Genomic DNA, 15,613 nt, shown 5'->3' with positions numbered 1-15,613 from the left:
AGCTGACTTCATAGTTGCTCCATAGATGTAGTTATCCTCACCTTTCCGCATATAAACATCATCACGGCCTACCAACACTGCAAGTAATTTTGTCCATTGAGGTATGTGGTTGGTAACTGGGAGGATCGAAGCGTCTATATTTCTCCGTGTTACTCAAAAGGATATTTGAAGAATTTCTGCAATTTATTCCAAGACCAAGAGATTAGTTGACTGTTTGGCCATGATTGAACCAGACGCCCAAAGACCCATACAATCAGGATTATAATGAAACAATCAAACAGAGAAAAAGAGGGAAGAAGAAGAAACGAATATTTTTTATTTCAGTATCCCTAAAATAAAGCGGAGGCCGCATATAAATGTAGGGCAATCCTAGTAAACAGCATGCATCACAATATGATAGGGTTCAGTACATATACTAAAAGAACTGAGAAAACAGATAAAAATAAGAAGAATAAAAAAAAAATTAATAGCAATTACAAACTCAAACAGGAGGTTTAACAAGAATATTGCTCTTGCTCCGATATCATGTAGATGGAATCAATGAAGAAGATGACGAATAAATAATCTTTTTTGTTTCCAAATATAACATGCAGCCATAACTAAGTGGCATTGTGTATATACATGAAAGAAAAAGAATACAACAGAAATAAAAATAAATAAAAAGATAAAAGAAGAAAATGCAAATAATCGGAGAAGAGTTGCAATCAAGAACCAAAAGTAAAGGAAATCTAATATTTGCATTCGATTGATTTGGTGCAAGAAGCAGGCTGAGTAAGCGTTGGGACCAACACCATAATATTGGGCCAGCATCAACAGTAGGAATTCAAGATGAAGCTCAAGAAAGGTTAATATAAGCGAGCATGTTACTGTAAGCTATGAAAATTCAATTTCAAGCACACCCACAAACTATGAACCAAAACAAGCAAAAGGTTAACAGGTAGCTCTTTAACCTACTTCCGTGTATCCCAATGGAATAATTCAACTGAACCAGAAAGAGCTAAGCAAGGGATCGGAGAGGGTGAGTTGTTAAAACCATTGTAGCGAATCACAATTTCAAGACTCAAAATCACACACGTCATAAAAAATAAAGCAAACCTCAGTCAAAGCTTTAACAGCAATTCCCTGATCTCTCTGATAGCTGAACTTGCAGCATAAAGTATCATCTTTTTGACCTGCCAATGGACAAAATGCAAATAACTAACGAAGCATAAAAGTGACCATAAATTAATTAAATGCCAAAATAAGAACTAGTTGTGGATCAGATATTTTTCTTTAAATCTCTATTTCAACCTATATATAAAACCATTGTGATTCGCTATTTCTTTAAATCTCTATTTCAACCTATCTCTGATAGCTGAACTTGCAGCATAAAGTATCATCTTTTTGACCTGCCAATGGACAAAATGCAAATAACTAACGAAGCATAAAAGTGACCATAAATTAATTAAATGCCAAAATAAGAACTAGTTGTGGATCAGATATTTTTCTTTAAATCTCTATTTCAACCTATATATAAAACCATTGAATGATACATCCACTTCTTTCCACCATCTCATTTTTTCATCATGAACATATTTGGTTTCACGAAGAGCCATACTGACTCCTGACGAGGCAAATTAATATTATTCTAATCATTACATGAGGTGTAGAAACTTTAAGCCACAATGCATTATGACAGAGGCGTAAGCCTCTTTTACGAGAGGTATAAAACTTAAGGTTAAAAGAAGGGGCAAGTCTCAAGGCTAAAGGTTAGAGTCTTACCTTTAGGCGCCTCAAGGCAAAAGCCTCGAGAGCCTTTTAATACATTCTGTTAGCTATTCAAACCAAATATGGTGTCATTATTTCCTTCATCGTCATTTCATCCTCCAAACTGATCAAGGTGAATTATGCCATACTGACCTTAGTACAATTATGGATTGTGAAATTATAATAGGGTGCAATTTTGAAACAGAATTTCAGCCAAGGTTGGGGTAAAGGTGCGGGTACACTATCTCAACAATCCATTCCCTCAGAACACATTATCCATTCATGCATACCTTTTCAGAAAATCACAAAGTAGGAGGCACTGGCAACCAATCCTCATATGGCTCCTGTAATGTGATCTAATTGAAAATCGAGAGTCCAGACTCTAGACCATGTTTACAGCCTTGACTCATGGCGAACCACAATATATGGGTTAGTCATCACTCATTTGTCTCGCCTTTACCCTGGATTACCCTTCCAGTTTCTTCCGATCTTGACTTCTGATGGCTACTCAAGTTTTCTTGTGAACTTATAAATGATTATTGTGAGCTTTATTGGCAATGGATGTAATGGACATCAAAAGAACGGCGAAGAATGTTCAATCTGCAAGCAAAACACGACATTGGCACTGCCTCTAGCTGGTTACTTCCAACCCTTCCAACTCCAAGCATATTTAGGACAATCTCACCATGACTTCATCGAATGCCCATCCAAGTCCTGAGGTTTTATTTCTAGCGATAGTGAACCACCTAAGTAAGCAAATCTCCCCAATTCTTGACTTGAGGGGACACCAAAGGCCTCTGCACCTTTTACACCAATTCTTTTAGTTCAAACTGAAACCAAACAACTAGGAAATGGCTACCGTGAGTCAAAGATACCAAACAACTAAGACTGACTACGTATACCAAACAATTAGGAACATGAAGTAATTCTAGTTTATATCACAATAAAACTATCTCAAACAGAACTCAAGACCCTTGACTGATAAACAAAGAAGAATCTATTCAAGTGCAATCTCTTAAATTCTTAATTAGAATACACGTAAATAAAAACATTCCAAATGCAAAGCTCCTCTCAAATAAAGATACAACTAAATTATAAAAACCGGGAAATTAAGTAGTGGAAAATAAAGGTACCTCCAATTTGTCTTCCTTAGCTCTATGGTTTTTTGGGAGGAAACGGAACTCTTCAGTTAATCGAAAGCATTCTTCCACATTTTCCGGGGATACAAAGTCCATAGCCACTTTTATGCATGACTGAATTAGTTGAAAACATGTAGAATTAAATAAAACTTGAAAATATAATTAAAGGAAACCAAAATATGAGATTCATGGCAAATATAACTGGATATCCAAACGAATGACCGAAGTTCTAAAGTCATTTTTATAAAAGCTAAGACATATCCAGACAACTCCAATCTCCCTATTCATTCAAACTTTTGTGATTGCCTTGTTCACTCAGTTCAATCAACTATCAAGCAAAATTACACCACTACAAAATATTGGTTAGAATCTAAATAGATGGTAGCTTGTCAATACTTGTCTATTTCGCACTTGATGAGGGCATCCTGCCGGAATGAAAACTGCCTCACCAATGAACTGTTCAAATGTCCAGGGTTCAACACCTACATATAGGTCTAGAAATTAAAATAACTATAAGTATAGGCAAAGCAGTGGGATAAGGAAAGAACAGTTACCAAACTCCTCCTTCAGCTGCTTCTTGTGTTTTGCATTAAAGAAAACGGTCTGATCATGAATTGGATGAACAAGCTGTAGAAAGCACAGAATGGATGCAATCGATCACCTGAACAGAGCATTTTATGAAGCTAACACTAAGCAGAGCAAGTACTTACAGAATTTACAGGTTTACACTCCATATGACGAAATTCCTTCTGGTGCTTGTCCAAGTACTTGAGTAACTTGGGAACATCCTGCCTACGGAAAATGTCCCAAACAGCTCCACCCGTGGCAACCTCCATTTTTTCGTTCTTTTCTAAGTGACTATCTGCCCCATCCGTAATTGAATCTTTTGATGTTGGATCATTAACTTCATTGCGCCCTGAGGCTTTTTCTGAATCACATTTTTCATTAAAGATTTTACTTGTATCATTAGAAGATTGGCCACATTGCTGACTGGGTGTGCATGCAATAGCTACTTTATGAGCAGTCTTAGGTCCATTTGGACAAAAGATATTATCCAAAGCACCGGTACTGAACGTGTCTACAGATGAATTTCTGATAGTAACACCGGTTAATTTGGAAGAGTTATACTCATGTTCGTCAAATTGTTTTCTGCTCTGGGACTTTGATTCTCCTCTTGGTTTTTGAATCATTAATGGATCCTTATTGGCACATTTGACAGGTTTTGTAACTCCTTTTCTAATAGTTGCAAATAAACCCGCCATGCATGATTTCTGATCTGCAACCTTATTTTGTACACATTCAGAATCCCTTTTTGTATCATCAAATGTGCTTTTTATTCCACCATAGAGTTCAGAACGATCTTCAGCAGCAAAACGTTTTTGCCTCTTTTCAATGAAATCTCGTTGCCAACGCTTAATATTAACTTTATTTGTATGAGTCAGTACATTTACCTTTACCAAAGTTATTGTCACGATAAGCAATGCTGAGCAAAAAGATTAGATACAATAACAATCATTATCTGAGAATGATATGCTTGGAGATGCAGTATGATACTCTCTCGTGCAGGCAAAAAACATATAACTAGATTAAACGCTTCAATTTATAATCTGACTGGCAAGCTCATAAATAATAAGATGTTTGCTAAAGAACTCGTGTTCGTGCATTAATTAGTCAACAATCACTTAATTACATATCAGAAGTTTTTCAGATTACAGTATACTGTATAGGTAATCAAGAGTTCAGAGGAAGCACGGATTTAAAGGATTTCTCCTTTTTTCCGCGTACCTTGATAAACTAAAATTCTAGGTTTCTAGAACTCAGTAGATCGCCCATATACTTCATGTTTATTTTAACAAAATAAACTAATTTCAAGAAAGGGTACAAGATGAAATAAAACAACAAGAAGCTAAGGGCTGCCTAAATCCACCTGTACCACTGATTATGCACAAAATGAGTTTGTTCCTTTTTATTTTTATGTGTGCGCGGTTACGTGGCTTATCAACAAAATAGGCAGAAAAAATTTTCTATACGAAAGTGGAAAAACGATATGTGGAATGGAAGGACTAAAGAATTACCGCATCAGACATATCGCAGTGAAGCTTTGTTACAGAGTCGCCTCTGCTCAGCTCCTCCTGGAATCCATATGCAATATAAGTTTTGGGTCCCATATCAGGCTTCAGTGAGCCTTCAGGAAGTTTGGTAGCAAGATTCAGAAGACCATATTTTGGGTGGGTATATTCGCTGTAAGGAAGTGCTGCAATAAATTCGGCACAATGCCTAGGCAAACGCTCCTCAAATGAAGTTGATGAAGGCCAATCCTTCAGTTTCAACATTTCTGGCCATCCATTTCTGTGCATACGGCCTTCTAAGTAACCCACAAAAAACTGGTGGATATTTATCACTACCTACAGAAAATGACATGTCAATAACACATACTACAAGGACTTAGAAGGATATATTAAAATTATTCGGCGTTTCAAGTACCAATATAACTCCAATGCAATTAACTAACCTCACACCAATCAAAGCAATCAATGGCCTTCACACTGCATGTCTCCTCTTTGAACTTGGCATTTGCACCTGTTTGTCTAAAAGCTCTCCACATAACCATAGGCTCCCAACTAAGACCGGATGTCTTGTCAAGAACATTTCTGACAATAACAGGTTCACCCTTCATCCAGTGCCTTTGAAAATGGTTAACACCATCATCCATTACATCATCAGCATTTGGGGAGTATAAGAAGTTGTCGTGACTATTTTCCCTGAAAGCTGCTTGTCTGACTTCATTATTGTTAAAACAGCATGACGAACAGACTTCAGAAGAACAACTATCAGATACTTTGTAATCACTTGTAAACCCCTCTGCTCCTTCTATTAACTTTGCAGCCCAATCAGCTTTAAGGGAACGTCTCAACTCCAAATTTGCAATTCCACAACCCCCACGTTGTTTTGGAGGACACGGTATACTACCATCAGGATTAGGACTCCAAACCTGGAAACTTGACGACGTGCCACCTATAGAAGTCTTAGATGTGGATGTCAACTGACACTCTCTTCCTGCCAGCACATTGATGCACTCTTGAAGTTGTTGGCTAGACAATTTATTTCTAAATAGTTGGAAATAAATATTTATTTTGCTACCTTCAGAATGGAAACTTTCCCTCAGCTCCTTACAGCAGCTAAGACAGAGATCGTAAGAACAGTTTGGGTTGAAGCAGCTTCTATAAAAATTGAAGATCGAAGTGTTGCAACTGTCGCTGTCAAATAAAAACATGTTTTTCAGGGGGGAAGTGAGAGTATGCATTTTCTAGAATGTATGGATGCATTTTCAAAAATTGTATATTCTTAAGTTCGAGAAAATGAGAATATTTTGTTACATACAAATATGTGCATGTCTTCTTATATAGGAGACAGACTCGTTAAACCGTAAAGAAAAAGGATAAATGCAATAAAGACAAATGTTGACAACTAGTATATAAACAATATATAAACATTCGAAATTCCAACTTGTATCCACATACATTTATGTGTGTATGTGCTTGTTTGGGAGTTAAAAGTTAAAACTGGAACATCACCACTCATCCGTCAATTCAGTTGGACACTTGGAATATCACCCAACCCAACGAGGTTGACAATGGATTTTGATCCCATTACAACTAGGACAAATCCAAGGGGTCTTCGGGCTTCAAGTTCATAAGTAGAAATGTAATGAATAATATTAATTAATAGGTAATAGAACTTATGAATGATCGTGGTATTTAGATTCAAGTGATCGGTAATGTATAGCAAGTACTTACAGAATAATATTTAGACTCAAGTGATCGTGGTAATGTATAGCAAGTACTTACAGAATAATATTTAGATTCAAGTGATCGTGGTAATAAAGTAATAACAATAATAAGTTTGAAAATATACCAATACATGCGCTCTGTTTGATCCAGTTTTATTCTTTTTATATCCACTTCTTTCAATCGAGCACCTGAAACCCACAAAGAATTAGATTGCTCATTTAATAACAATATCTATAAGTGAAGTTTATTATCTCAAAACCAAATTGTTTAAAGCAATATACCCTTTATATTGCATTCAACCTCTAGTTCATAACTCTGTTCCCTTTGAATATGCCTGAGAATGGGCAGAACCTTATACAGCAGGAATTTTAATCGCTCTACTTTCACACTTGCATCCAATTCTTTAGGGGCAAACTGTCAATACAACATTATACATTAGCATAAAACAACCACAGAAATTGTGTAATTATACATCGACAACTGCCAAACTTCAAGTTACTGGAAAATGAGGGCACAAGTTGAGAGAAAGCTTTGCCTCAACAAACTCTCTTAAGCAAGCCTTGCAATTACAGTGACCACGGCAACAGGGACATGCATTCTCAACATCTTCCCTTGTTCTGTCAGGGTACCTGTTTCATTAAAAAATAAAAAACACCATTTTCAAGAGTTTTAACTTGACATCCTCATTATGACAACATCTAAAAATGGCTAAAAGCAAGCAAGCAAGCCTAAAATTATGTTTGAGCCATGCTAGCTGCAGAGGATACGAGCTAGAATTAATCGTTCTTCTTACCATCGTTCAATACACTGATAGCAAAACCTTTTTCTGTGGCAATTCGAACAAATGACAACCCCACTTTTATCGCTCTTCTGACACTGATGGCACATCAAACTCCCACCATTCTTTTTATTTGGCATATCCTGCACCTGAAAGTTTATTCATTCAAAACAAACCAGAAACAGGCTTTCACAACTTCGCGTATTTGAACTCTGATTGAAGTCCAAAAAATCATTCACCAATCACCATACTATGGAGCAGCATTTTTCATCACAAAACTGAATAGAACAACACTTTACATCCAACTTTGATACAAGGAGTAGAACATTCTTTAGAAACAAAACGAAAGGGTAAATTAATATAGAGCTTTGAATTTACCGTCTCGACCGATTTTCCATTCGCCACAACATGATTCCTCTTACGCTTCGTAGACGTGCCTTGTCTTTCCGCAGAATCGGCCCCATTCTTTCCGTGGCTCAATTTGGAAGCCGTGAATTGAGGTTTTCCAGAATCACTCGAGATTGTAACATCCTTAAAATGAATGTTAGACAGCTTCCTGTTCTTCTTCCTCACCAGACGTCCATTCCGCTCCAGCTCATCCTCAGTCTCTTTCCCTTGCGATCCAAATCTCACACCTCTCACCTCCTTCCTGTTCGCCGATACTCTACCATCGCCAGAACAGCAACCTCCGTCTCCAGAATTCCGCACTCTATTCAGACTTCGCTTCATGAGTTGGATCAAGTGCCTTTCACAATACGATTTCCCAGGCGAAGCCAACTCCTTGCACCGCCACCGAGCACCATCGTTACACTTGCAGCGGAGAGCGTCCGACGAGTCCATATCCATATCGGAAGGCACAACAAGGGTTCCAGCAAGACCATGAATCGAACCGCAATTCTGCTAAAAAAGAGTGGACAGAGAAGAGATTGTTATTCAATAGAGAAGATGAAGGGCGTATGCAGGTGGATGAAGGACTGCAATGGCACTAGTGAACGATGAATCATAGGAAAATTGGGAGGAAGAAGGAAGGTGTGAGCATAAACCATGATAATGGGAAAATCTAAAGAGCGGGAAGCGGATCAGCGGATCAGCGGATCTGGGTGCAATAAAGTGAGCGCGGAAACGAATTTAAATCGAATAAGTTACCAAGTTTATTCGTGGAGTTTATATCTCAAAATTTAAATCGAATCTCTCTCTTTAAATCTCAATTATATCTTTTAATTCTTTTTTCGTCATTATCTTCATTTTATTTTGAACAACCTCGAGGTGATTTGAATACGAATATTAACAACTTCAAGCTTCATTTTATTTAGATTGATACACATGAGCAGGCAAGCGTGGCCTAGCAATGGCCATTAAGGGATGAGCTTTGGGCATTGTCATCCCATACACCTCGTTGGTATCAATGTCTCGTGGGCTCATTCCTTCCGGTGGAGCCCAATCAAAAGAGTGAAATAACTGAGCCAAACCCATCAACACTAATGTCACTCCAAGCGGAGCGCCGGGACACTTTCGCTTGCCAGCACTAAATGGTAGGATCTTAAAATCAGCTCCATGGCTTATCTCCACTCTATTACTCATCATCCCATCGGTTGCCCAATGTCTCTCGGGTCTAAACTCGTCCACGTTATCCCAAATTTTCGTATTTCGACCCAATCCATGAGTGTTGATGAAGATTCGAGTCTTGGCAGGGATATCATATCCATGGATTTTGGTGTCACGTAGTGATTCGTGAGGAATTAAAAATGGACCGGCTGGATGCATGCGAAAAGTCTCTCGTACAACGCACCGTAGGTAATTGAGATGAACCAAATCTGATTCCAACACCAATCGATCAGGACCCACGACAGTATGAAGCTCTTCTTGGACCTTTGCAAGAACACGTGGATGTTTGATCACTTCTGCCATTGCCCATTCGTTAGTTACAGCTGATGTGTCAGTCGCTGCTGCAATCATATCCTGGATCATACAAATAACACATGAAAATTAAAACTTAAAAAACTTAAAATTTGGGGTTTCCATTTATAAAGAGCTTACTTGAATCAGGGCTTTGATTTCGGCGTCATCCATATGTTCCTTCCCGTCCTCGCCGGGCAATGACAGCAAAACATCGACAAAGTCCATATTTGCATCATCATCTTGTTCTCCATGAGCTTCCCTTCTCTTCCTCTCCATCCTATGTTCTTGGATGATCTTGGAGTGAAACTCATCCACTTGCTTCTCCACTTGCCTCATCTTGTCTTCGCACCCATGAGGATCCACCCACCTCCAAAATGGCAAATAATCTCCCAAATAGATCACACCCAACAGCCTAAACAACTCATGGGTTATGTGTATAAACTCCATAGCCTCACTTGGGCCTGCAGATCCTCCCCCGAAGTACTGCTTCCCGACCAACATCCTAGTCACATTGTTCATCGAAAACCCCCCTAAAACCTCCCTCAAGTTCACAGCCTTTCCACTCTGGGCTCGGGCCCAAACATCTCGGACCAAATGTTGGGCCTCCGAGGCCCGATGGGTCGAGAACGACTCGAGCCGCTTGCTGGTGAGAAGATGCTCCATACAAATCCTCCTCATCCGCTTCCAATTGGGCCCGAAAGGAGCCAACGCGACGTCATTGCAGCCGTAGGCGAGATGCACGGCGGCGAGAGTCCTCGGCCGGGAGGCGAAAACGTCGTCCTGTTGAAGGAGGATCTCGCGGATAGTGGTGGGGTCGTCAGTGGTGATGGCGTCGACGCTGCCGAGCTTCAGGTAGACGAGTGGGCCGTACTTTCGAGACAGCGCCGCCATGTCGCGGTGGGGAAGGTGGGTGAGGTGGAGGAGGTTGCCAACGATGGGCCAGCGAGGGGGGCCGGGAGGGAGATTTCTGGGGTTGGTGAATAATTTGAGGCACAGAGATCGTAGGAGGGCTGTAAAGAGAATGGCGAGAGCAAAAGCGATGAAATCCATGAGATGGGATTGGTGTGGTTTTGTGGGGGTGAGAGTGTAGTAGTGATTGTAAATTTAAATCATAGCGATTGGGTTAGCGGGAAAATTGTGGCATGTTCTTTGGATTTCTTCTTCATGTTCTTTGTTTTTGTATTTGGTGGTTTTGTGAGAGAGCAAAGATCGTGCTATGGAGCTGGTGAATTGGTTGGTGAGACATGAGGTTTGGGATGTGTTTACTCTTTAGTCCCTCATCTGTACAACAATTGACAATAACCTCTAATACTCCACAAGTGTGTTATTTGTCAATCTGTCCTCCATTCACTACATGAGTTAGTTTCAAATAGTTTGAAACGTTTAAAAATGGTGGTGAAAGAAGAATTACTGGAATTGGGTTTTTTTTTTTTTTTCTTTTTTTTCTTTTTTTTTTTTCTTTTTCAAAATATAAAAATAAAATAAAAGAACCAAAAGCAATTCACATGCATCACATCCCACCATTGTGACCACTACCTTTCATATTCCTTTTTCTAAATTATTCTCTTTTATTTCCTTCACTTTTCATCCTCATCTTTTGAACCCGACTGACCAAAATAAACACAACCCGACTCCGACTGACCAAAATAAACACAACCCGACTGACCAAAATAGAAATTAAACAACAATCCAAAATGGCAAACAGCTACTCATTCTGATACCGACAGTCTTTGATGGTGCACAAAGAGTAAGGAACAAAAGAATTTGGGGAGTTGACATTAAAAACAACGTACACAGTTCCGGAGATTCTTAATAACCCAAAACAACAACTCCCTAACTTACAGATTCATTCCGACACAAAATAGTTACCATAATAACAATGTGTACTATTAACACCACACATTCTGCTCTCCTACTTGGTTAATCATAAATAGTTATTTGCCTAAACAACAATACCTGCTGCTGTAATCAAAACTTCTGAACAACAACAAGCTTTTCACTTTCGCCTCTTCTCACTACCATACTCTAATCAATCTATATATGTATGCAACTATGTTACTCTACTTCTTCTGCTACTTACCCAACTGTTGATAGCGGAGGGTGTAACGGAGTCGAGTCCCGGGAAAATGCAGCTATCAACTGTTCCTTCGTCAACTGCTCCGATCCCGGAGACTTTATCACAAATGTGTGCACGACCGTATCATTTGCTTCACACAGTTTTGAATCAACAACGTTGATCTGAGCCTCTTTCATGGCCTTGATTACTCTTGATGCAGGATGTGACTCTAATGGGCAGCTAACCTTCACGATCACTTCGTCATGACCAGCTTCAATGTCGATATCGACATCAAGGAATTGGTCTTTCTTTTCAATTTCTGGGTTCACCTCCGACGGGGTTGCTTCACTTGAGGTGACCCCCGATTTCTCACGTTCAACTTCCATGGCCTTCACTTTTGTTTGAAGCTCGTTAATGTAAGCAATGGCATCTCCCAGCAATGAAGCTTTGTCCATTTTCGAGATATTGGGCACAACAGCTCGTAAAGCATAGAACCGTTGGTTCAACTTTTCACGGCGCTGCCTCTCTGCCTCAACGTGATTCAGTGGTTCCTCCCTGCCATTTGCAGGCTTTCTGCCTCGTTTGCGAGGTCGTCTTTCATCGGTGCCAGGCCCCTCTTCTTTGCATTGAGGCTCTACATCTGAATGCTCCGAATCCACACCTACACGGTTAATCACAGAAGGCCTCGATGTTGCTCCAGAAAAATCAATTTGCATTTGGGCCAGCTTTTGCGACTGATAGGGATTGAGACAATATTCATCTCTAACTCCATTGACTAGCTGCTCGTGATTATTATTTGCTGGTGGAGTTGGAGAGCCATAAACTTCTGTAGTGTTCCCTTGCTTGAGACCATGAACATGTGCCAAACTCGGACTGCGAAGGCCATTTCGGGGGCTTTGAAACTGAATTCTACCTCCATTGGCACATGCTTCCCATGACCTATCATCCATCTTCCTAATCGCCAGTTTCTCTCTGAAATGAGATCGACCCAGGTTCCCCGAGTTCAAAGTCTGCCCAAAAACCTTAGGATTCCCCCCTCCTCTTTCAGCAATTCCCAAACTCACAAATGGGGCGTTTTCATCTTTTCTTTCAGCCATCATGGACATTGTTGCCGACGACCTCACTCGGTCGAGGGAAGGTTGGGATGAAAACAATGATCTAACCAACTGCACCAACTCTAAGCTCTCACTCACAGATCTCACAGAACCCAATTCAACTACTCCGACATCGGTTGGCACCAGAACAACCGTCCGAATCCCGGCGGATTTTGCCAGATACGATCTCACACAATACTCCGATGGCGAATTGAGCACATCCAAAAGCCAGATATGTTTCCTGGACGCCAAACACTTCCCAGGGCCCCCCTCTCCACTAGGGAAGGAGAAATACATGGAAGCAAGAAAAAACATCTCAGTATCAGTGACTCTGTCCAATCCAAGGGCGTAATTGTCCTCATCAGAGCCTCCAAACAGCGTGTGAAGCTTCTGCAGTGCTGTTTTCTTCATCCTCTGTTGGCTCTCGTCTTCAAGCCGAAGACTAAGAATCTGTGTAGCTTCCGTTTCCTCTCCTTCCCTAGGATCTCTACACAATCCATCTCCCCATCCCAAAACCCAGTCCCCAGAATTTGAATGGGAAAGTTGCCAGAAAATTGCATAGTTCCAGCTAAAATTCGAAGCGTTGGGTCTCTCCACCAGATCCGACAGCTTGTTCTGCAAATTCGCCTCGTTCCTCACAGCCATAAACAGATTCTCATTCGAAACAGAGCAAGACATCAAGTAATTAAAAGCCCGAGTCCCCAAAACAGCAGCAACCACTGTCTTATCCTCATCCTTCCCACCAACACTCCGCAACCCATCTTCAATCTTCATCTCTAAACCCCCCCCCCCCCAGAGCCAAGATACAATCACACACACACACGCTTCAAAAATTACAAAACCCCAGATCAAATCTCAATCCAAAAACTCGAGAATTCCTCAAACCATTATAAAATAACCCCAACAAAATTAATCCTCTACCCACAACAGCATCAACAAAAACATTCCCTAGATCTCGCAAATCAGGAAAAATTAACAAAACCCCAGATACTAAAAAAAAGAAACCCAATACAAAAATCAATCACCCAAAAACCCAGGAAACAGGAAAGATAGAGATAAAGATAGAGAACCGACCGGTAGTGAGCATGCGAAATGTGCCGAAAAGAAGATGGTGAGATAAGGCAAGAGGGAAAGAAACTTGGAGGGCTATAAACATTCCCAGGAAAGCGACAGGCTGAATCGAGGAGAAAAGATTTATTTTCTTGGCAGCCTCAAGCAGTTATTTCACGCGACAAAATAAACGAACGAAAGAAAGAAAAGAAGAATAAAAAACCCTGTTTTTCTTTCTCTGTTTTCCAGAATGGCGAAGTGAAAGACTTGAAAATGGGAATCGAAAACGAGAAAGGCGAGGCAAATGGGAAATGGAAAATCGGAAAACCGTTTCTTTTTCTTTTTCTTTTCTTTTATCCCCCCCTGCGCTTCGGTGCCGCCCCTCATTGTGCACGAGAAATACCCTAAACCATGGTTAAGTAAAATGAAAATACGAGGAGTCAAATGTCAACCATGGTTAAAGGCGTATTGGATATATTTAGTTGCGAGTTTCAGAAGTAGTCGGCGATTATGTTGTGGCCGTTTGTTTCCACAGCGGCACCTGAGATTTCTATTCATCGCAGAGGAATTGATCAAATATAAATTTCAATTTTCTTTTCTTTTCCTTTCCTTTCCTAATAATAATTAATAAAATATTAAAAATGTTTATTTATTTATTTTTTTTATTTGGAACATAAAATCGTCTCGCAACGCGCAATTACTCGCAAACCATGCACAACATGTGACCTTTTCAACTTTTCTTTTTAACCCTACTTTCTTTCTATTTACTCTTTTGCCCCTACTGTCTCTTCAATTTTATTTTCAATGGTTTTCTGTATAAAAAAATAATCCTTAATTTAAAATATGATTTGATTAGTGGATTTAATAAAGAAACAAATGGGTTGAAAGTCCATTAAATATATGTTTTTTTAAGTTTTATAAACTATAATAAAAGGGACAACTTAACTATAGTTAGGTTTGAATAATCTGAAATTATGAAACCAATCCTAATATTTGATGTGTGGGCCCTATTTCTTCTTTATTATTCTCATGGACTAAATAATTATTTTATATATATAAATTTAATGGTTAGTTTTAAATACTTCTAGCTCAACCATTTTATATATATATATATCTTACATGAAAATAAATGCTTTAAATAGCAATTTTTTTATTATTAATTTTAAATATGATATTTTTTACCAGCTTTATATATTATATTAACAATACTTATAACTATTTAAATTCACTCCAATAATTTCATACACATATTCATTGAAAAATAACTATATTAATGAAACAATTTTTTTCTTCAAAAATTATTTAAAACACATTTGTTATAACTCTCAAAACTATGCGCTTCTTTTTTGTAGTCGTAAACCTACCATAAAATATAGATGGGACATAAATTTCAATTTATCAAACTAATTAAATCAATTTAGATTAAGGTCGAGAGTAACGTCAGAATAATTTGAAAAGAAAAAAAATAAAGCCTAATTCACTTTTATTAAAAAAAAATGTGCTTGGAAACTTAAACACGACTCTTATTATAAAATGTAAATGAGATGCTTTCTTTTAAAAAAAAAAAAAACAAAAACAAAAAGTGAATTAAATAGTTTCTAAATCTCTAATTTATAATTAATTTGAAATCTTGATTGACGAATTTGGACCCAACATGAATACGAGAGGCAGGAAGATATGAGACAAAGAACATATAATAAAATAATAAATAAAGTTAAACTATAAATTGTAAATTTAGCTCTTAATTTTTTTTTTTTTTTTTTTAACATTCATAGATCTACCAAATAATAAAAATTGGAAAAAAAAAAAAAAGAATCTTATTAAATTCAAATTTGTATTTAGTGTATTAATTTTTTAATTCCAATTTATTAGATATCTATTTACCCAAAATTGAAAAAAAGTTTAAGGACCTGAAATTGTTATTTAAGATTTTTTTTTTTATTATTTAGAAAAAAACATAAAGTGGGATTAGGCAAAAGCAAATAGGATTAAGGTTTGAAAAACCGGACAGCGACATATTGAAAGTGAAAAAAACAAGGGGAAAAAAAAAAAAAAAAAAA

At 38.4% G+C, this 15,613-nt stretch overlaps 3 protein-coding genes across 5 annotated transcripts; all 3 read right to left on the bottom strand.

Moving 5' to 3' along the window:
• Positions 1-141: 141 nt before the first annotated feature.
• LOC111431944 (lysine-specific demethylase JMJ25) lies at positions 142-8,555 on the bottom strand. Of its 3 annotated transcripts, XM_023068676.1 has the most exons (16): positions 8,498-8,555; positions 7,833-8,351; positions 7,470-7,603; positions 7,212-7,305; positions 6,958-7,090; positions 6,801-6,864; positions 6,027-6,142; positions 5,398-5,942; positions 4,961-5,290; positions 3,596-4,336; positions 3,440-3,512; positions 3,282-3,367; positions 2,880-2,999; positions 1,342-1,388; positions 1,096-1,172; positions 142-176 (listed from the first exon to the last, which is right to left on the bottom strand). In XM_023068676.1, exons 1-15 carry the CDS (start codon positions 8,498-8,500, stop codon positions 1,160-1,162), a joined length of 3,018 nt encoding a protein of 1,005 aa, XP_022924444.1. In that variant the 5' UTR covers positions 8,501-8,555; the 3' UTR covers positions 142-176; positions 1,096-1,159. The 3 variants fall into 3 exon arrangements, with proteins under 3 accessions (XP_022924444.1, XP_022924442.1, XP_022924443.1); XM_023068674.1 differs by lacking the exon at positions 1,342-1,388; XM_023068675.1 differs by lacking the exon at positions 1,342-1,388 and having other exon boundaries at positions 7,470-7,597; positions 8,498-8,554.
• Positions 8,556-8,724: 169 nt separating this feature from the next.
• LOC111431947 (cytochrome P450 703A2) lies at positions 8,725-10,620 on the bottom strand. The gene is made up of 2 exons (XM_023068678.1): positions 9,492-10,620; positions 8,725-9,413 (listed from the first exon to the last, which is right to left on the bottom strand). Exons 1-2 carry the CDS (start codon positions 10,401-10,403, stop codon positions 8,760-8,762), a joined length of 1,566 nt encoding a protein of 521 aa, XP_022924446.1. The 5' UTR covers positions 10,404-10,620; the 3' UTR covers positions 8,725-8,759.
• A 481-nt stretch (positions 10,621-11,101) lies between these two features.
• LOC111431946 (transcription factor bHLH13-like) lies at positions 11,102-13,899 on the bottom strand. Its single transcript, XM_023068677.1, has one exon. It carries the CDS (start codon positions 13,275-13,277, stop codon positions 11,430-11,432), a length of 1,848 nt encoding a protein of 615 aa, XP_022924445.1. The 5' UTR covers positions 13,278-13,899; the 3' UTR covers positions 11,102-11,429.
• Positions 13,900-15,613: the final 1,714 nt, after the last annotated feature.

Source organism: Cucurbita moschata, unplaced genomic scaffold, assembly GCF_002738365.1.
Source record: "Cucurbita moschata cultivar Rifu unplaced genomic scaffold, Cmos_1.0 Cmo_Scf00037, whole genome shotgun sequence".
In the NCBI taxonomy this organism is placed as follows: domain Eukaryota; kingdom Viridiplantae; phylum Streptophyta; class Magnoliopsida; order Cucurbitales; family Cucurbitaceae; genus Cucurbita; species Cucurbita moschata.
This window is presented reverse-complemented; position numbering and strand designations above follow the sequence as displayed.